This window comes from Lynx canadensis, chromosome B3 (assembly GCF_007474595.2).
Source record: "Lynx canadensis isolate LIC74 chromosome B3, mLynCan4.pri.v2, whole genome shotgun sequence".
In the NCBI taxonomy this organism is placed as follows: domain Eukaryota; kingdom Metazoa; phylum Chordata; class Mammalia; order Carnivora; family Felidae; genus Lynx; species Lynx canadensis.
The window spans coordinates 84,245,262-84,268,127 of NC_044308.2; the positions used below are offsets into that span (position 1 = coordinate 84,245,262).

Genomic DNA, 22,866 nt, shown 5'->3' on the forward strand with positions numbered 1-22,866 from the left:
GTATACAAGGAATCTTACAGAATAGAGATCTAATAAATGGGATCGAATGTAACCTACCTTCTTCCCCTCTACCCTTCTTTTGTGATAAAAACACCTTCTGATCTTTTTTGTCCTATCTGGATTGATATGCAGAGTTAGTGACTAAAGAAAGACATATTTATGTGGTTTGTTTGTTTATTTATTTGAGAGAGAGAGAGAAAGAGGGGGAGAGGGGCAAAGGGAGGGAGGGAGGGAGGCAGAGAGAGAGGGAGGGAGAATGAATCCCAAGCAGGCTCCACCCTCGGCATGGAGCCCAACGTTGGGCTCCATCTCACGACCCTCAGATCATGACCTGAGCTGATATCAAGAGTCGGACATTTAAGCAACTGAGCAACCCAGATGCCCCTATATTTATGTTTTAAACAAGATAAAAGAAATGGGAAAACCAAAAATATTCCGATATTTAATTAAACTATCACAGAAATCAAAGTTGTATAGAGACACAACTATGTGTCTATACACAACTATGTATATTTATATATACCCATACAACTATTTACAAATATGTAAACATATATACAAAGACTAGAAAGGAAAATACAGGAACATATGTTAGGGTATTAGGGAGATTTTTAAAAAATTAATTTGTAATATACACCACAAAACATAACACTGAGATAGGACTATTTTAATGTCACAGAATCTTATACAAATGAATTTGTTCAAGAGCTTCTCTGTCAATATGCTTTTCTGGGTATACATCGTAGTTCAATGGTACCTCTTCAACCCAGGGAGATAACTGTATATTAATCTGGAAGAGAAAGATTATAAAAACACATGTAAACTGCAGAATGATCCTGTTCTCTGGAACTCAAGAAATCATGATGAACTAAGTAACTGAATACAAGAGATTTTTTTTTACAATGAGCAGGACTAAGTTTACACAGTGTTATATGAACAATATTTTTAAAGTTTATTTATTTATTTTGAGAGAGACACAGACAGCGCAAGTGGGGGAGGGGCACAGAGGGAGACAGAGAGAATCCCAAGCAGGCTCTGTGCTGCCAGCACAGAGACTGACGCAGGGCTCGAACTCATGAAACCATGAGATCATGACCTGATCCAAAACCAAGAGCCAGACACTCAACTGACTGAGCCACCCAGGTGCCCCTCATATGAACAATTCTTTGCTGTACTACATGGCAGGTCTGCGGATTCAGGATTTAATTTACTATGATTTTGGAACTTGAAAGAAAAAAGAAAATGCAGAATAATTGTTTTAATGTAACTAGTTTAATAATTATTATTAGGTTTAAACAATAAAAGACTAGAACAATGAGAATACACAGAGAACAGAAAAAACTATTCATACATACACAGTGATGGTGCTAAGGGACTGCATGAGAAGGACTAATCTACTCCCCCCCCCCATAACTTTTATCTGCTCCCTCCACCTTCCTCTGCATTGTAAACTTGAGTCTCCATGGCACAGAAATTCTAGAGACACCAATGAATATATCTGGTTAAAGAAGATTCATTAAACAAGAAAGCAATGAAGTTATTAAAAAATTTATGTATAAATTTAGGTATGAATACTTATGTATTCTTAAGTAATAATTTCCAGTGGTTATCTAGACAGATTTACATATTTAGCGTGAAAATTACTATTTTGTTAAGTGAAAATTCACCAAGTTACTTCAAATCTATATAGAAATAATAAATTGGAGACCATATATTTAAAAGACACATTTTTATAAGTATGGAAAAGTATGGTAGGATTATACCACTCATGAGATGGGTCTCTCCGGAAAAGAATTAAATGGAGGGAATGGGGAGATTAACATCTTTTTTTAATATATCTCAGGATTATTTCCCTTTTTATGGCAAACATGAATTACTTTTGTAATTTAGATGATTAACAAAAAGTTCTTACAGCATTATTGATGATTGTTTAGTCTTTTTTTAAGAAAGAAATAGATACTTAAATTTGGCAGTGCTTATAGGTAAGGAAAGCGCTACGAAAAAAAAACTATAGCACTCCATTATTGAGAAATACAACAGTATCTTTCATCTGGGGGTCTCTAAGAACTTTATAAATACTAATGAATCTTTATATAAAGGTCAATTTATTGGGTTGAAACTTAGTAAGTATGGGCCTTATTTATTTTATTTTTAAAAATCTGTCCTTTTCAAAAAAATGTTTATTTTTGAGAAAGAGAGAGAAAGCCTGTTGGAGAGGGGCAGAGAGAGAGGTAGACAGAGAATCCAGAGCAGCCTCCACCCTGTCAACACAAAGCCAGACATGGGACTCAAATCCATGAGGAGATCACGACTTTAGCCAAAGTTGTATGTTCAACCTACTGAGCCACTCAGGTGCTCTGGGCTTATTTTATACGGACAATCTGAGGAACAAAGAAGTGGACTGCATAAGATTCCAAACTACACAGAGTACATGGACCTCCAATCTACATATCTTATTCTAGAAGCCTTGAACAACTCTGTTCCTTTTGTTCTAAGGGAAATGTTATGATGTGGGTGTTCTAAGCTTCTTACAAACATTTAAGAGCATTTGTTAACCTAAAACTGTAACCCCCCAGTTGGAAAAACCAGGTGGAGAAGCAAAGGAATCAATACCAAGATAATTATAATTTCTGAGCTCTTGAGGTCAATGAAAAAACTACAAACCAGTTCTTAAGCCATAGGCTTTTGCATTCTTTCAATCATATGTCACTATATCCAGAAAAAGCATTTCCAGAATACTGTAATAGCTACCAGAAAAAAGTAGAAGAGGGGCACCTGGGTGGCTCAGTCGGTTAAGCGGACAACTTCGGCTCAGGTCACGAGTTCATGGGTCTGAGCCCTGAGTTAGGCTCTGTGCTGACAGCTCAGAGCCTGGAGCCTGCTTCGGATTCTGTGTCTCCCTCTCTTTTCGCCCCTCCCCTGCTCATGCTCTGTCTCTCTAAAATAAATAAAAATGTTTAAAAAAAAAAAAAAGAAAAAAGTAGAAGAAAAGTTTTGACAATAAAAATGCTGGGAAAGAGGCTTACATACCTGAAGACTTGAGAGAGAATCTTCAAGGCTTGGTACTGTTACTAATAAGGATCCTTGTTTCCTTACATTATGGCTGATATATTCCCAGGCTCTGCAACATATTAAAAACTTATATTTTAGGTTTTACCAGATACTGAACACATAAAAAAAAAAAGAAAATGACAAGAGAAAATGCAGCATAAGCAATACCTAGAAATCCAGGTGGGCAAAAGTGTTTGCCTGCAGGAAACAGGATTGTAGCAGCAAATTAGAAATTGGGAAATTTTTCAGTTCAGTATTGAAGAGATTTAGCAAGATGGGGATTTGTGTTACTACCAGGTACTGTAAGGCAAAAACTCAGTTCTCAGGACCAATACACAAGGTAAAGGTGGATCAGCAGTTAACGCCCCTTAAACTCTTGATGAAGTGTGTCAAAACTGGATCTGCGGATGGAAAAGGGCTGGGGAGAGGCAGAGAGGGGAGAAGGGACGTAGAGAAAGGCCACAGAAGCCAGAAACCAAGAAAAAGCTAACAATAAAGCAGAATATGTAGATTACATTTTTAAAAATAACATCAAGAGTGAAATCATACTTTATTTGGTTGTCAAAAATATTTAATGGAAAGACTTCTGGACAATATGGTTTAGTGGGGCCAGCCTGGTTGAAAGCACGACGAAATACCATGTACATATGTATGTGCCAGAGGGCAACACCTGAGCAGTTCTGACTCACTTTAATGCAGACATGAACTGGATTCTCACGTACACGAGTCTCGACAGTGCACCCCGCTACTGGGGAGTGATGGTTAGCAAAGCAGGGATGGGCATCCCTTGCAACAGGCACGTGGGCAGCAGTGTCATTTGTATTTATTTTAGTTACAACAATTTATTAGGTTTAGAATTCTGGAGTTTATTAGGCAAAATGATACAAATGTTCTTTTTTCTTAGGCTAGATCTAAAATCATGTAGCAGTGCTTGGTAACAGTCCCTGTGCTTGGGTTAGAGCTATTGTTTTGATGTGGTGCCTTAAAAATGATGTATTTTACAAGTTTATTTAATAAGAATGAAGAAGCTGAGTAAATTGGCACGGTTGGTCATGGCTCTCAAAATACTGGTAAGCTGTCACTGTAGGAGTTGTATCTGTTTTACCTAACAAAAAAATGCATTGAGGCACCTTTGAAACTAACAATTACTCTACAAATCTGGGGTGTTACCCTGCAATGAGATCTAACTTATTCTGAAGACTCAGACTTTCCTGAGTATACATTTTCTATTATTATGATATATTTCTGTTTTCTCTTATATACTAACTCCTATAGCAATATCATCCCACTTGTCCCAGATTCTAATTAAGACTACAAGTCTTTGGAGGCTGTATGTAATGCCATCTGTTCCTTTTCACTTAGTACAATACAGAATTAATACAGCTAAATGATCAGTTTCTTCAGAATGATTCCAATGTCAGAATACTTTACTATGTGTTCTAAACATTCTCTTATATACTGTCATTCATGACTATAACTTGCATATATTTAGACTTCATTGCACTAGACTAATTTAAGAGAAATGACCGAACCAACATATGTGGCCAAAACCTATTCACTGAACAATGAGAGTTTGTGACTGAATGTACCAAGAAAGCTTTTAAAACAGCCCAAACATTCAGCAGTATTTCCAATATCAAGTTCACCAGTAGCTTTCACCAGTCTTCAGTAGTCTAAATCTTTCTACAATGAATCTCCAAAGATTTTAAGGTGTTTTTCTCTTTTAACTTCTTGTACAACATAAACCTGGTTAATATTTCATTCTCCAACAATTATGTAATGTTTTGGCTACTGGTCATTAACTTAAAAAGGTAAAGAGCTAATCATACTTTGTCCACTGGAAATTAAGTTTAAAGAAAGCACCATTATTAAAACAACTTTGCTCATGTTGTGTTTCTGGTCTTTAGCCTGTGACCAAAAATTGTCACTCATTGTGGCTGAGCTTTGACTGTATGATCAGCTTTCTGTTGAACTAGTTTCTTTCTTTCTTTTTTTAATGTTTACTTATTTATTTTGGAAGAGGAGAATGTGAACAGGGGAGGGGCAGATAGAGAGGGAGAGAGAGAATCCCAAGCAGGCTCCACAACTGGCACGGAGCCTGACGATCCCACGAACCATGAGATCATAACCTGAGCTGAAATCAAGAGTAGGATGCTTAATCATTGAGCCACCCAGGCGCCCCTGAACTAGTTTCTTTTTAAAATATTTAAATTGTTAATTTCATAGTGACCTTAACCTACTAGTAATGGGTATGGATATATGTATATATTTTTTAATATGAAATTTATTGTCAAATTGGTTTCTATACAACACCCAGTGCTCCCAGTGCTCATCCCAACAGGTGCCCTCCTCAATGCCCGTCACCCATTTTCCCCTCCCTCCCACCCCCCATCAACCCTCTGGATATATGTATTTGTGTGTGTGTGTGTGTGTGTGTGTGTGTGTGAGAGAGAGAGAGAGAGAGAGAGAGAGAGAGGGAGAAAGTTGGGGGCAAGGTGAAGGTAAAAGGTAAAAGGGTGGCAGGATGAAGAGGTTTAGCCATTTGAGAGTCCACTTAGTAATAACTATTTATGGTCTGTAACTATATGCCTTTTTATTTCTCTGCAGTAGAAACCTTATTGATATACTAATCCAAACATTTGTGTAATTCCCTTTCATACATATGGAAAGGAGCTTTCCTGCATCTAGAGTACACATATGCCATTATGATAAATAAAAAGCCAGCAATCCTAACTAGCCAGAAAAATCAGTGTCTCAGACTATGGACCATAGGAATTTTCCAATTAGAGGAACCTACTGGTCCTGATGGATCAAAAAACATCAAACTGTGGCAGAGAAGTCAAAAAAGTGGTAACAGATTTGCTGATTTTTCCATTACCTGAAGAGTGGAACCAACTAGGAACCAACTATTACCACCTTAAAAATATTTTTAGTTTGATAATTAAGCACTATTTTGGTGAATATTCTTATATCTTGCTTTATACTCACAAAAATTAATTCCCATCATTTTGTGATAGAATAGCACATGAGATGTTTTTTCAAAGAAAATAAAACAGAAAAGAGTAAGTATAAACGCCCACTGGGAATAGATATTTTATTGCATCCGTGATTGCTAAGCAGGTGCTTGAGTCATGATATAATTTTATATATACCCTCCCCCCTGCAAATTAGATGTGATATTCTACAAAGTTAGACAATCAAAGTTTATTTTTATTTTATACATAATGCATTTCCTTGTTAATATAATCTTGTTGAGGTTGTTTTAAAAAATAGTTTAATATGAAAGTATTTCTACTTTATCAATCCTTTATTTTTTTAAAAAAAATATGCATTTATTTAAGTAATCTCTACACCCAGTGTAGGGCTTGAACTCATAACCCAAACATTAAGAGTTGCCTGACTGACTGAGCCAGCCAAGCGCCCCACTAACCCCTTTTCATACTTTGCTGAATATAGTTTAACAGATTCTTGCTTGAATAAATAACATACCTGGCCTGTTCTGCCTCATCAAGAAAATATTCGAAGACGTTATTCATTATAATAACATCAGCATTTTGCAGAAGTGAACCTTGGGTACAGATGTCTGCATGAAGCACCTAAAGAAGAATGAGTTCATTTAAGAAAACAAAGATACCGTATCATATAACCAAAGAAGAAATATTTATTGGTTCAATGATGTTGTTGAGGCAATATGAGAAGTTAACCTACTTAAAATGGGAGAAAGAACAGTATATTTAATAGTACTGTCTAGGGGAGATACTTGATATCTAATGAAAACCATAAACTTGTGAAAATTTGTTTCAGATGGATTTATTTATACATATATACATATATAAAATTTATTCATATAATTATAGTCTTTTAATCTCCAGTTCAGAGCTTTTTCTCACTATGATTATATCATTAATTGTTAAGAGTCAAAGGCCCTAGGGTCAAATTCTGGCTCCATCATCAATGGAGTTTGTATACTTAGGCAGTCAGTATCCTCATAAATAAATTGGAATATATCTACTATGATTCACAGAATCAAATGGGATCATATAAAAACAATAAAAGTAATTGATACATTGTAAAATGTTAATATGCTTATTGGCTTTGTCTAACTTTTCATCTAAAATTTACTTGATATATTATTTATCTAAAAAAGCTAACAAGATAATTTATTTAAAAACTATACGCCTAGGGGCACCTGGGTGGCTCAGTCAGTTGGGTGTCCGACTTCGGCTCAGGTTCTGTGCTGACAGCTCAGAGCCTGAAGCCTGCTTCAGATTCTGTGTCTCCCCCTTCTCTGCTCCTCCCCTGCTTGCACTCTGTTTCTCTCTCACAAAAATAAATCAACACTAAAAAAAAAATTAAAAAAAAATTTTTTTTTAACTATATGCCTCATACCCCAAACAACAGAATACCTAGGAATAAATTTATTCAAGGAGGTTAAAGACCTGTACTTTGAAAACAAACACTGATGAAAGAAATTCAAGATGACACAAAGAAATGGAAAGACATTTCATGTTCATGGGCTGGAAGAACAAATATTGTTAAAATATCTATACTACTCAAAACAAGACTTAATGGAATCCCTATCAAAACACCAACAGCAATTTTCACAGAACTAGAACAAACAATCCTAAATTTTGTATCGAATCACAAAGGATCCTAAATGGCCAAAGCAAACTTGAAAAAGAAAAACAAAACTGGAGATAACACAATTCTAGACTTCAAGTTGTATTACAAAGTTGGAGTGATCAAAAGAGTATGGTTCTGGGGGCGCCTGGGTGGCGCAGTCGGTTAAGCCTCTGACTTCAGCCAGGTCACGATCTCGCGGTCCGTGAGTTCGAGCCCCGCGTCAGGCTCGAATAAATAAATAAAATAAAAACATCTATTTTCTGAATAATAATTTCTCTGCCACTGGCTATAGCAACATCTTTCTAGATAGATCTCCCAAGGCAAGGGAAACAAAAGCAAAAATAAACTATTGGGACTATATCAAAATGAAAAGCTTCTGTATAGCAAAGGAAACAATCAACAAAACTAAATGACAAACTCCTGAATGGGAAACGATATTTGCAAATGACATATCTGATAAAGGGTTAGCATCCAAAATCTATAAAGAACATATAAGACTCAACACCAAAAAAACAAATAATCCAATTAAATGGGCAGAAGACATGAAGAGACATTTCTCCAAAGAAGACGTATAGATGGCCAACAGACACATGAAAAGATGCTCAACATTACTCATCATCACGGAAACGTAAATCAGAATTACAATGAGATATCACTTCACATCTGTCAGAATGACTAAAAAAAAAACACAAGAAACAACAAATGTTGGCAAGGATATAGAGAAAAAGAAACGTTCATGCACTACTGGTGGGAATGCAAACTGAGGCAGCCACTGTGGAAGACAGTATGGAGGTTCCTCAAAAAGGTAAAAATAGGACTACTGTATGACCCATTACTCGCAGTACTGGGTAGTTACTGAAAACATATAAAAGCACTAATTCAAAGGGACACATGCACCCCTATGTTTACTGCAGCATTCTTTACAATACCCAAATTATGGCAGCAGTCCCAGTGTCCACCAACAGATGAATGGATAAAGAGGGGGTGGTATATGTGTATATATATATATATATATATATATATATATATACACACACATATATATATATACATATACACACACACAATGGAATATTAGTCAGTCATAAACAAGAATGAAATTTGTCATTTGCAGTAACATGGATGGAGCTAGAGAGTATAATGCTAAGTGAAATAAGTCAGAGAAGCACAAATACCATATGATTTCACTCAAGTGTGGAATTTATGAAAACAAAGGGAAAAAAGAGAGAGACAAAAAACGGAATCTTAACCTTACAGAACAAACTGATGGTCAGCAGAGGGGAGGTGGGTGGGAGGATGGGTGAAATAGGTGATGGGGATTAAAGAATACACTTATCATGATGAGCACAGAGTAATGTATAGAATTGTTGAATTATTATATTGTACACCTGAAACTAATATAACACTGTATGTTAACTATACTGGAATTAGAACAAAAAACTTAATAATAAAAAATAAAAACTATATACCTCAAAAAATTAACCTAGACCAGAATCAACAAATCTTACAGAGCACAGGCAAGATAACAAGAGAAAACATCTATTTTCTGAAGAGCAAAACAAACCTCTTTTCTTTAAACAAATTTTTTTAATGTTTATTTATTTTGGAGAGAGAGAGAGACAGAGTGTGATCAGTGAAGGGGCAGATAGAGAGGGAGACACAGAACTGGAAGTGGGCTCCAGGCTGTCAGCACAGAGCCCGTCTCAGGGCTTGAACTCACGAACTGTGAGATCATGACCCGAGTTAAAGTTGGAGGCTTAACCAACTGAGCCACCCAGATGCCCCAGAACAAACCTCTTTTCATTTTAAAAAGAAGAGAAAAAGTTAAGCTATTTTGTATCATATGATTTCTTTGGTCTTACAAATAAATAGTGTTCAGAATGTTGTAGAGTCTGATTCATAACATATTAAAAAAAATTTATTTTTAAGTTTTATTTATTTATTTATTTATTTATTTATTTATTTGGAGCGAGCATGAGCAGGGGAGGGGCAGAGAGAGGGAGAGAGAATCCCAAGCAGGCTCCGTGTTGTTAGTACAGAGCCTGACACAAGGCTCAAACCCATTAACCGAGAGATCATGACCTGAGCCGAAGTCAGATGCCCAACTGAACTGTGAAATCCCGACCTAAGCCAAAATCAATTCAGATGCTTAATCATCTGAGTCACCCAGGCACCCTTGATTCTTAACATATTTTATTCTTTAAGTAGTAAAAATACTAAAATAGTTTAAATTAAGTGGGTCTGTAGTCTCTGAACCACACCTTTGACATGTTGTTCCTGAACACACTTAGAAAACACTCACTTCAAAATTTCTTTAAAAAAAAATTTTTTTTAAAGTTTATTTCTGAGAGACAGAACAAGAGTGGGGGAAGGGCAAGAGAGAGGGAGGTACAGAATTTGAAACAGGCTCTAGGCTCTGAGCTGTCAGCACAGAGCCCGATGTGGGGCTCGAACCCACGAACTGTGAGATCATGACCAGAGCCAAAGTCTGACACTCAACTGACCGAGCCACCCAAGCTCCCCTCACTTTAAACTTTCTAAACATGTTGCTGAGATATGAAATAGGTATGCAAATTAACCTATGGATATAGTATAGCTCTCATATAGTTTCCTCTTTTTCTTTCCTATCTCTGTTCACTCTCTCACACCTCATCCCACAGACAGGGTAAAAAAATATGGTGGATCAATTAATTATGGCAACCAATAGAGGTCCCAGGGCAACCCCTCAAAATGGCTCTGGACAAACTGGAATGCTAACAAGGCAAAGGCCACAAGGCAACCAAAATCAATTTAACCAATTTTTAATGGACACCTCCTATAAATAAGATGCTATGCAAGGAGATATGATGAATGAGATACACTATCTATACTCAAATACTTTATAATCTAGTAATGGGATGAAACAGCTATGCTGGTAACTCTAAATCCCATCAAAGGAATAAGCAAGATATGAATAAAGGAAAATTCACCTTTAGCCTAAAAGAAAGGGAAGAATTTAAATCAATGGGTCTTTTCATAAAGTACGTAAGACACATGGCATGTACTCTAGTACTTTCCTGAAACCCCATTATAATAAAAAAATAGGGTTTTTAGAAAAGAAGATGTATACCTATAAGGATGAAGAGAATAGGAAAGCAAACAACAGACATAAAATTTACAAGTTAAGGGGGTGCTTTGGCCGGCTCAGTTGGTAGAACATGAGACTCTTGATCTCAGGGTTGTAAGTTCGAGCCCCATGTTGGGTGTAGAGATTACTTAAAATAAAATCTAAAAAAAATTAGTATGTTAGGAAAAAAAGAGGAACTAATAAGGAATTTAGGACCAGAAAAATCTGATTTCTAAGTAGATTATGTATCTATAATTCTAAATATTCTATACATATCTATAATTCTACTTATTTAGTTATATACATAATTCTATACATATATCTATAATTTTATATAGAATAAAAATATGTATCTATATATAAGCACATATATATCTATAATATACATATATTCTATATATTTCTAGACATATAGAAAGCAAAGATCCAGCCTTGATTTATACTACAGAATCTTAAAAAGGCTTATATTTGGTGGTACTGGGCATTTCTGGGTGAAGAAGTATAGACAAATGCTAAAAATAAGGTAATTTGGTTGAAAGTCAGTTTTAGAAGCACCCAGACCCCTATACACCTCTGCCCTGCCCCAGCAACAGAGGTTTATTCTCTGCAAAGGATAAAATGCAAAGGTGTCTGGGTCAGGGGATATCAGGACTAGCTGAAAGAAAGGCTAATGTACTGAAAACAAGGGAAGTAAGGAAATAACGCAGACAGGATGCTGTGAATCCCTCACGTCTCAATTCTTTTCCTCTATCCCTCAGTCCCCAGGATGTTGTTTGCCATTTAGTAAGGAGACTGGAAAGGTTTTCTCCGGGCAATCAGACCAGCCCAAGAGGAAAGATCTTAAGCTACTTTATCAGATATTCTCCAACTAATTAACTACCCAAACAAGATCACTCAACAGTGAAGCCCACAGTGCTCAGAATCCCCACCTAAGTGCTGAGAAATTCAACCAGCCTTTTTGTTTCTCACTTTCAAGTATGAACAGACAACCAAGGATTCTTAGACTTCTGAGGAAAGTCCTGTCAAAAAAGACCAAACACAAACTACAACAAAACAAAACACAGAGACTGAGCCTTAAAGGGTGGATGGGTTTCAACAGATACTATAAAAAATAGTCCTACAATTCCTTTCTGTTGGTCTTAGGGCCTCTCAAACACAACAATTATCTTTAGCATCAAGGAAGGAAACTGTGAAGGTTGCCAATAAAATGGTATAAAAACAGCTTTCTGCCATTGGGTTACTAATAGCCACCGAAGCCATAAGCTGGGAAAGTATGTGGGATGGGCATGCATCCACATATACTCCTTTGAAAAGTAAGGGGTAAAAATCTTTTAAAATGTAAATAAATGCTTTTTTTTTTTAAAGTTCATTTATTTAGAGAGAGGGAGAGCATGCACATGAGCAGGGGAGGGGCAGAGAGAGACAGGGAGAGAGAGAATCCCAAGCAGGCTCTGTGAGGTCAGCACAGCACCCCATTTGGGCCTCAACCTCACAAACTGAAATCATGACCTGAGCTGAAATCAAGTCAGAAACTTAACCAACTGAGCCACTTGGGCACCCCGTAAATGTTTTATATAACTTTATCATCTTCTTTAAAAAAAAAAATAATAAAGTATTTGGTTGTCCATTTATAAACTATGATTCTCAGAGGTCCTGATTTTTATTTCTTATTAAAAAAATTTTTTTTAATGTTTATTTTTGACAGAGAATGAGCACGTGAATGGGGGAGGGGCAGAGAGAAAAGGGTGCAGAGGATCCCAAGCAGCCTCTGCTGACAGCAGAGAGCCCAATGTGGGGTTCGAACTCATAAACCATGAGATCACGACCTGAACTGACGTCAGACGCTTAACCAACTAAGCCACCCAGGTGCTCCAGAGGTCCTAATTTTTAAATCTCAATTTCCAATTAAATCGACACTACTGTTAACTAACAGTGTGATTCTTATTATCCAAGAGCAATGTGTTTTCGTTCACTAAATATGGGATAGTGAGAACAACCCATGAATTTTTTTTACTGGACAATAAATTTACTTTAATCATTTGTCTATTTCTTTTTTTTTTTTTTTTTTAATTTTTTTTTTTCAACGTTTATTTATTTTTGGGACAGAGAGAGAGAGCATGAACGGGGGAGGGGCAGAGAGAGAGGGAGACACAGAATCGGAAACAGGCTCCAGGCTCTGAGCCATCAGCCCAGAGCCCGATGCGGGGCTCGAACTCACGGACCGCGAGATCGTGACCTGGCTGAAGTCGGACGCTTAGCCGACTGCGCCACCCAGGCGCCCCACATTTGTCTATTTCTAAGATGAGAAAGAGACAGAGAGAGAGAGAAAAAAGAAAGTTTGGAAGGAGGAAGACCATGAAAAAATTTCCTTCAGTAAGAAAGGGGAAGACCTGACCTCAATTGTACTGAGACGTCTTTCAACATCAGATTGCCCTTAACACCAGAGAGCCTTCGATGCTCAATATTTCCCTGCGTTGCCACTAGAAGTATAAGATTGTCACTCAAAGGGTAAGAATTACTGCATTAAGCAAAAAACTTCCTTTCCCCCTTTTGGTTATTTTTGCCCTTACATACAGAAAAAGAGAAAATTTCTGTTGTAGTCCAACCCAGGGCATCATTCCCCTTGAACCACCATTCTGTGGCATCCACAAAGCCTCCTGAAAGCTTAGAAAAAGAAGATAAAGAACTGAGAGCATTAATTTTTTTGCTTACTTTCAACGTGAGAATTTAATTAAATACACTTCTGACCAACATCTCAAGGTTCAAAAATGCTACCAAAACTGTACTAAAGTGGAGATGAAAGAGATTAAGAAAAAAAATTCCACTTTCTAATAACACTGGGGAGGAAGAGAAATAGGAGTGGAAGATAATTATAATTTCATTCATCTTTATTAATGTTTTAAAATATTAAGTCAACTCCACCTATTTCTACACAACAGCAACCAAGAATACATTCAAAAAGATTTTCTAACTCCAATTCAGAAGAAACTTGGCTAAATTATGGTATAAGATAGACAACAGAAATATACATATATATATTTAATTTTTAATGTTTATTTATTTTTGAGAGAGAGAGAGAGAGAGCGAGCAGGGGAAGTGCAAAGAGAGAGAGACACACACACAGAATCTGAAGCAGGCTCCGGGCTCTAAGCTGTCAGCACAGAGCCCGATGCGGGGCTTGAACTCACAGACCGCGAGATCATGACCTAAGCCGAAGTCAGATGCTTAACTGACTGAACCACCCAGGCGCCCCTATAACAGAACGTATATTTAAAAGGGTACCTTTAATACAGCTTAGGAAACACAGTCAATGGTACTGTAATAGTGCTGTGTGGGGACAGATGGTACCTATGCTCATGGTGAGCACAGAATAATGTACAGACTTGTCAACCACCATGTTGTACACCTGAAACTAATGTAACACTTTGTGTCGACTGTCCCTCATACATAAATAAATAAATAAATAAATAAATAAACAAATAAATAAATAAAAGGGTACCTTTATTCTGTCAGTGAACTGGTATTTTTTAATAACCATTTCCTGCAACTGGCAAAAATCTCCATTCAATTCTACTCCATATAGTTGCAATGCTGAACTGTAAAGATAACCCTGAAAAAGATGAAGACACACTGTGATGCAAATGAATTAACTGTGAGTTCATTTCTACCTAAAATTTAAAAAATCAAACTTAAAAAAAATGGAATTCAATAAAGTAAAAATAAAATGAAAGATAAATAATAACTTGTAGTGTATGTAAAACTTACAACTTCAAGAACTTAAAGACTCTTACTGATCAAGACCTTGATTGTAGTTTATTAATTTCTATTATTTAAAAGCAATCATGTTTTGAAAGATTGATCTCTTCTTACTTTTCCTGATAAAACCGTGCATTCAACAAAGTTGGAAGTAAGAAAAGTGATCACATACAGATTCTCTGTTTAATACCCTATTTCTGTAATTTCTTGGAAAGTTTTATCAGGGGAAATCAAGAAAGGAGTTAACCCATGGGGAATATAATGGAAAATCATGCACAGTCTGACACTAGAGGAAGGTGGCTGGAGATGTGTCCTGTTGGGCTTAGGGAAGTCAGTCTGGTGTCTGCAATCTGCCAAAGATAATTGACCAATCAGTCAACAAGAACAATCAAGAACGGACTAGATATTATAACGTATCCATTTTTGGTCGCAATTACAAAAAAAATAATATGGAAGGAAAGGCAAATCATATTCTGAATATCATTTTACATCAACTAACACCCATGTATAAACCAGATTTGTATTCACAGCTCATGATGGATTTTTACAATATGTTCAACAGAACATATGTAGCTATTCAAAAATTTCTGTTGAATCGTTAACTATATTAATATGGAGAAAAATGACAATATGTTTAAATTTATTAACGCTGCCACATACCTGCACAGCCAGATTTCTTTCAGCTATATACTCTTCCAACAAATCAGAAAATGGACAAGAGTGGAGCAAATATGGTAAACAATCATAATCTCTAATGTTCTCCAAACAAAACCATCTGACGATCTGTATTTTCTACTACAGATATCATTGCTAATTATAGAATGTAAGTCTTAACACTAAAACATAAACTAAGCACTAAAGAGTTAACTTTCTGATTAGAGCAGCTGGGAACTGATGGTGCCTGTTTCTGGTATGAGTCTCTACTGCTGTTGGCCACATGTTTTAACAAGTCTGCTAATGACAAACAGAAACCACATTTAAGTTTTTTGATAAAACCATTTAAGAACATTAGAAATACTCGTGATTTGAATTTTTTTTAAAAAGCCACCTTGAAGTGATACTTCAGAAACAAATGTCTCCGTTCAAACTTGAACCACAGAAAATTGGAGCAAGATGTGTCCTTCGATATCATTTAGTTAGCTTATTTACAGGTGAGGAGCTTGAAGCCAGGGTGTTAAGTGACTTGGTTACGGCCATATGCAATTTCCTAGGTTAGGTAAATTTTATAAAAGTTTTAATAAAAGCTCTTACCAAACCTCAGTCCATCAGTAGTGATGGGCAAAACAGCAAAGTGTTATGAGGGTCACCTGCTTCTGTTTTGTTGCTATTCCTTCATTTGTGTCACAGAGACAAACTAGTAAAGGATATCAGAGAGCTGGCCTTTGAAATTCCAAGTCCAGTATATTATTTTAACCTTATTATTCTGTTACTCTAATAAATAAAGCCAAGCTGTCACCTTGGATGGTGGCAGGCAAAATTGTTGCTAGCAGGAGAAGAAAGTATTTTCCAAATGTTGAGTGTGTCCACAAGCTGGACTTTACCCCATAAAGGACTGTGCCAAGCCTGGAGCCAACGTCAACCAAGACCTTTCCCGACAGATCAGGGAGGACATGATGATAAATGAACTTCAATTCCATGAGGGAGAAGGAATGAGAAATAAATCCTGGAGAATTAGAACAGAATAAACATCAAATTGTACTTGGGTATTAAACATTCTCTTCTGTATTTCTAATTCTTTTAACCATATTTATAAAGCGTATTTCTTTTTTTTACTGTTATTTTTTAATGTTTTAATTATTTTTGAAGGGGAGAGAGAGACAAAGCATGAGCAGGGGAAGAGCAGAGAGGGAGACACAGAATTCGAAGCAGGCTCCAGGCTCTGAGCTGTCAGCACAAAGCCTGATGAGGGGCTTGAACTCACGAACTGTGAGATCATGACCTGAGCCAAAGTTGGACGCTTAACCGACTGAACCACCCAGGCACCCCTCTTTTGTAATTTTTTAAAATGTTTATTTTTGAGAGAGAGAGAGAGAGAGAGAGAGAGAGAGAGAGAGAGAGAAGGAGGGAGGGAGGGGCAGAGAGAGATGGAGACACAGAATCTGAAGCAGGCTGCAGGCTCTGAGCTGTCAGCACAGAGCCCGACGTGGGGTGCGAACCCACAAATGCTGAGATTATGACCTGAGCTGAAGTTGGATGCCCAATAGATTGAGCCACCCAGGTGCCCCTATAAAGCATATTGCATGTTTTTCTCTTCATCAACAAAGGCCATTCAGAGGTTATTTAGAAAAAATTAATGTGATAATTTTGTACTCATTCACTCTGAGCTGTATTAGAGAAGAATAAACATGAAGTCTCTGACATTTAGGGAACAGCTACTTAGCAACCTGTCCCTATCCCTGTGCCCCTCACTTCCTTGTCCTTGGTTTTTCCCTTCTTTTCCTTAGGACTCTTATTCTGTGGGATGCTTCCTAACTCCCATACCATCTGGCTTTCTCCCCTCATCCCAGAGCAACCACAGAACAGCCACACACTACTGCATAGAACACACACTATCAAATGAATGACCATCTCTGGAGTTATGCAGTGTGGCAGCCCTGACCGACCTAAAATGTGTTCTGGAGTGCAGGAGGAGGCTGGTATGAGGGGAGGCGAAGATATTCCCATAAATTATTTTTATTTCTGAGTTTAATTGCTACAATTTTTTAACTGTTACAAGCCTCCTAGCTCATCTCACTCCATTGTTTGTGTAATCAAGTATCTGGAAGAGCCTAAGTATATTTTTTAAAGACTTGCTATATTATGTTCTACATAATATAATGGTAGGAAGGGGAGATACTTTGGCTGTAAGTAATAGATGGTGGCAAAGAAAATGGGAAGCAGGCAGGCTAATCCTTGGAAGGAAATAAAGCGTTTGACCACTACTATCCTTTTCTGCCTAGAATCCTCATCCTCACTACCCTCTTTGTCACATTAGTGCTTCTGCCTTGGGTTACAGAGTCATCATTAGTGTCTTACAGCTAGACAAGCCCCTTTTCATAGAAGGAGAGTTCCACAAGATGATAGTTTTTTCAGATTCACTGTAGTTATATGGGCTGGCCTGCACACCTAGTCACTATTTACAACCTGATTTCTATGGGAAAATGCATCTATTTTCCCACAAAATGCTTTGTAATTTTCAAATTTCTATGTGTCAAACATATCTCTTCTTTAGACTTCTGCAAATCAGATCTGATATGGTATTATAGTTGTAATTCACTTTTTAGTTTTCCTTTTATGGTTCTTATCTGAGTCCTTTTCTATTCTTGAATTTTAACTATCTCAAATGGAAATTGTGAGTACTATCTAAAAATAGAATCTTAAACAAGTAAATCAGGGAAGTTTAATTCCCCATTATAATATAGAGACAATATATTTGTATTAGCAGCACATTACAAATTTGGTAGTAGTCAACTTTTGACAATGATATTATCTGAGATCAGTAATATCAACACAAGATTACTTACCTGGAGGGGTAGGCCACTATAAGCAATAACTAAATCTAAGTGACCAGGAAGATTGAAATAGCATGTCTAAAGCAACAGCCTAGATGATCATATCCAATTTGAACAAAGAATATATTAACAGAAGAGTTAGCATATTAGTAGCATGGGGTTAGTCTAGCTTCCCATTTGAGACATAAGTGTTGCATCTTAGGGGCAGAGATGCAAGAGACTTTCTGTCACTAGAGCTGTACTCTCTTATGGACTGGAGATGTTTCACTAGGTCAAATCATGGCCTGAATAAACTCTTTCTCATCTTTTTAAGAAAAAATTAAAAAAAAAAAAAAGTTTTTTTTAATGTTTATTTATTTTTGAGAGAGAGAGAGAGAGAGAGAGAGAGAGAGAATGTGAGTGGGGAAGGGGCAGAGAGTGAGAGGGAGACACAGAATCCAAAGCAGGGTCCAGGCTCTGAGCTGTCAGCACAGAGCCCAATGCAGGGGTTGAACCCACGAACCATAAGATCATGACTTGAGCTGAAGTTGGACACTTGATCGATTGAGCCACCCAGGTGCCCCTAAAATTTTTTTTAAATGTTTATTTACATTTGAGAGAGAGAGAGAGACAGACAGACAGACAGACAGAGTGAGTGGGGGAGGGGCAGAGAGACACAAGGGGAGACAGAATCCAAAGCAGGCTCCAGGCTCTGAGCTGTCAGCACAGAGCCCCATGAGGGGCTCAAACTCATGAACAGTGAGATCATGACCTGAGTCGAAGTTGAATGCTTAATCAACTGTGACACCCAGGTGCTCCCAAGATTATCTATCTCTGTCCTCTGAATCCATGCCCATCCAACAATATCTGGTTACTATCTTTTTTTTTTTTAATGTTTGTTTATTTCTGAGGGAGAGAGAGAGACAGAGAGAGCGCAAGGAAGAGACAGAGAGAGAGAGGGAGACATAGAACTCGAAGGAGGCTCCAGGCTTTGAGCTGTCAGCACAGAGCCCGACGTGGGGCTGAAACTCGTGAACTGTGATATCATGACCTTAGCTGAATTCGGACGCCCAACCAACTGAGCCACCCAGGTGCCCCTATCTGACTTCTCAAGTAGATGCTTTTATAAGAACATTTCAGCCCCCCTGCAGTTATAGTTCTCATTGTAAATGAATTAGCATTATGGTTTATCTATGAATTTCTTGTAAGTTTGGAAAGTATAAGTTGGTTTCCCTGTACTCAGTTATTTCTGATTAGTTTCTGGACCTGAAAAGTCACTTCTGTGAAAAGCAGAGAGACCCTCCCTGGAGGCATTAAGTGGCCTAACTTTCCTGGGTTAGATTTCTATTTTGCCTCCCTAAACCTCAATAATTGCTAATGGCTATGTTGGAGGTTGGCCTTTTTCTTTCAAAAACCATTGAATGCCTTGGTCAAGAGTTTGCATACTTGGGCAACTGGGTGGCTTAGTTGATCAAGCGTCTGATTCTTGATTCGGCTCAGGTCATGGTCTCACAGTTGGTGGGATCAAGCCCCACGTCAGGCTCTGTGCTGACAGTGAAGCCTGCTTGGGATTCTCTCTCTCCCTCTCTCTCTCTGACCCTCCCCTGCTCGCAAGTGCTCTCTCAAAAATAAATAAACTTAAAATAAAATTAATTAAAAAAAAAGAATTTGTATTCTCATGAAATGTAAAGAAAAGACACAAAATCATCAGGTTTGCATAGTTGAATGCCTACCTAAAGGTGCAGTCTGGTGTGAGCCACACACCATACAGTAGTTTCTGCTCATTTTTCCTTCCTCACATAATGAATCAATAAAGTCTTCATCATAAAGGAATGCATCAACGTGAACTGTGGGTTCTGGCTGCTGCTGTATCTGGTGGAGGGAAGAAGAACTTCAAAAGAAACAAAGTACAAAGGAGTCTCTTTTTATTGCTAAATAAGGCAAAACATCAGTGGTTCATATGCTAAAAATCTGAGAGCAACAACAAGGCACAGAAAGACAAGTTTCACTTATTGAAGAGCAACCCTGTTCTTCTTTCATTTTATTTCTGAGACAATTAGAAACTTTTAAGTTGATGCAAAATGATGTAAAACATGGCCATGAGAAATATATAAAATTTGAGTTAAAGGAGTATTTTGAGACCATCCTGTCCATCCTAAGTAGTTTATTTTACAGACAAAGAAACTGATACTCAGATTTCTCCAAAGAAAACGACCATAAGAAAGAATTGAAACTAAAACTAATACCATGTTCTTCTGAGTCCTACATGTCAGTGACTACCCATCAAAATACTTAGCAAGTAATCTTAGCCCAGAGACAAAGTTTTCAAATAATAAAGATGTTAGTAAAATTTCTTGCTGACAATTAATAACCCTTTATTAATACTGGCAAAACATGATATAATAGCAAGTGGCTACAAAGAAAAAATGTCTGATTCTTTTTACCTTAACTATAATAAAGAATCAACCTATTTACTTAGAGACCTACAAAATTATATCTATACCTACACATACATGAATCTGTTATACGTGTGTAAAATGTATGAACATAACACAAGGACCAGAAAGAAACAAAGGAAGATAAAAATCATTTGTCAGAATAAGGGATTATGGGTCAATGATTACAGGCAATGAATATACTTTTTCCTTGTTTCATATATTTTGGTATATCATGCCACTGATACAGGACTGTCTTATTAATAACATCCAAACTATATTACAAATACTCTCTCAGTTTTTATACTATTCACTACTTTCCACCTTTGAGAATCCACTCTGAATGACTGGATGTTTACTAAGATTTGCTAAGTGTTCACAATGTGCACAGCACTATCAAAAATTTATGGGATTTAGTTCTTCTGCTTAGGAATTTGCATGCTGAAAAACCACATAGAGAGTTGCTGTTTTCAGATTAGTGGGAGAAGGATTATTATTAGCTTTGCTTTAGGAAACAATATTCCTAGCATATGTACCCCATAAGAGTTGAGATCTGAAGGGACTTGAATGAGGGGGTTGTCTGGATAAGAAAAATGGGACTTATTTTAGGAATAAAGGAACTGAATAAGCAAAAATTGTACAGTGCAAAAGCAGGAGAAGGAAACAAAAAGATGAATTTCACCTTTGATAAAAGTGAGGGAAATGGAACAGGAAACAGAAAACCATGACAATGATGTAGGCAGGACCAGATTATGGTTGGGCCTTGTTCTGTAGGGGGGTGGGGATGGGTTAAGTGCTTGGCAAACAGGATGCCCTCATAAAATATTTGTTGAATGAATGGGAGCCAGAGGGTTACAGACTCAAAAGAATTAGGGACACGGCTGAAGAACCAAATGAAATACTGTTTAAAGCAGAATTCAGGACTAATTAGACCAGAGAGGCTGTGGGATTAGGGAAGAATAGGAGTATCCTCAAATAGCACTGAAAGTAAATTAATTTAATGTATTTACTTTTTGGAGCGCTAGATGTTCTGAGGAAAGCATGGTTTCTAGAGGTAAGCAATTCCGAAGGTCTTCTGCTATGTTTTTCAACATAATGTCATTATTATCTTGAGTGAACTCATCAAAATCTCCTGGGGAAAAAAAAAAAGAAGTATCTTTTATGGTTTTGGTCATACCTAAGTTAATGCAATGGACATATTTTCCATCAGAAAGCATCAATTTATAACAATAAATAAGCCTTCTAACCAATGAAATATTCAAATTCTAATAAACGTTCCATTTCAAATAGTGAATTTTTCTTTTTCCCAAATTGTTTGAAAATACAAAACTTGACTATTTCAGCCTGTTCAAGAAGAACAAAGGAATTTAAATATATATATATAACATTTTAAGGGCACCTGGGTAGCTCAGTTGGTTAAGAGTCTGACTTCAGCTCAGGTCATTATCTCTTGGTCCATGAGTTAGAGCCATGCATCAGGCTCTGTGCTGACAGCTCAGAGCCTTAAGCCTGCTAAGAATTCTGTGTCTCTCTCTGCCCCTCCCTTGCTTGTGCTCTCTCTGTCTCTTAAAAATAAACATTAAAATAAGTAAACACATGAATAATATGTAGTATTTAAACTATTTTTACTCGAAAATAGCACTGCCATTAGTTTTTTAGGGTCTTAAACTCACCAGCAAGTGGTTAAATATTCCTTCTCAGACCATACAGATCTTAGTGTAGGAGGCATCACAGAGACTGCTAAGAAGATAACTAAACTGAGTATCCCTGCCTCCAACAAAATGTACCTAAGCCTTAAGATAATAAGCACTAATGGCTGACACCAACTATGTAATAAACTTAACAATGACCGTGATGCTCTGCTGCATTTGAGCAGCAGGTAAAATTATCATTAAAACTGTATTTCTGGGGGTGCGTGGCTGGCTCAGTTGGTGGAACATGCAAATCTTGATCTTGTGGTCATGAGTTTGAGTCCCTTGTTGGGGTGTAGAGCTTACCTAAAAAAAAAAAAAAAAGCATATTTCTTTTTTGAGAGGGAGAGAGAGAGAGGGAGGGAGAGAGGATCCGAAGAGGGCTCTGTGCTGACAGCAGTAAGCCCGATGCAGGGCTCAAACTCATGAACCTCAAGATCATGATCTGAGCCGATGTCAGACACTCAACCAACTGAGCCACCCAGATGCCCCAAAACAAAATATTTCTGATGGCTATGGCCTACTTCTGGATGATCTGGCAAAAAGTGGAGGGGTAGATGAGGTAAGGGAGAGTATGTGTAGCAATAAAGATGGGGAAGGTCCAGTTAAGAGATTGACAGCTGATAAATCTAGGTGAGGGTATAAAAGGGGTGTTTATTGTTCAGTTGTTTCTACTTTTAGGCATGTTTAATATTTTCTGGTTCTAAAAAAGTATTATTTCCAAGCAGCTCATA

At 37.2% G+C, this 22,866-nt stretch overlaps 1 protein-coding gene across 1 annotated transcript in view; it reads right to left on the reverse strand.

The window, feature by feature from the left end:
- Window positions 1-648: 648 nt before the first annotated feature.
- Window positions 649-22,866, reverse strand: part of LOC115516367 — a 42,108-nt gene continuing 19,890 nt past the window's right edge. The window contains exons 2-8 of the mRNA XM_030318938.1: window positions 21,452-21,573; window positions 19,740-19,878; window positions 16,078-16,199; window positions 14,280-14,390; window positions 6,541-6,647; window positions 3,031-3,121; window positions 649-790 (exon numbers count right to left, since the gene is read on the reverse strand). Coding sequence (XP_030174798.1) covers window positions 674-790; window positions 3,031-3,121; window positions 6,541-6,647; window positions 14,280-14,390; window positions 16,078-16,199; window positions 19,740-19,878; window positions 21,452-21,573 — 809 coding nt within the window. The 3' untranslated portion in view covers window positions 649-673. The remainder of the gene's footprint in view (window positions 791-3,030; window positions 3,122-6,540; window positions 6,648-14,279; window positions 14,391-16,077; window positions 16,200-19,739; window positions 19,879-21,451; window positions 21,574-22,866) is intronic.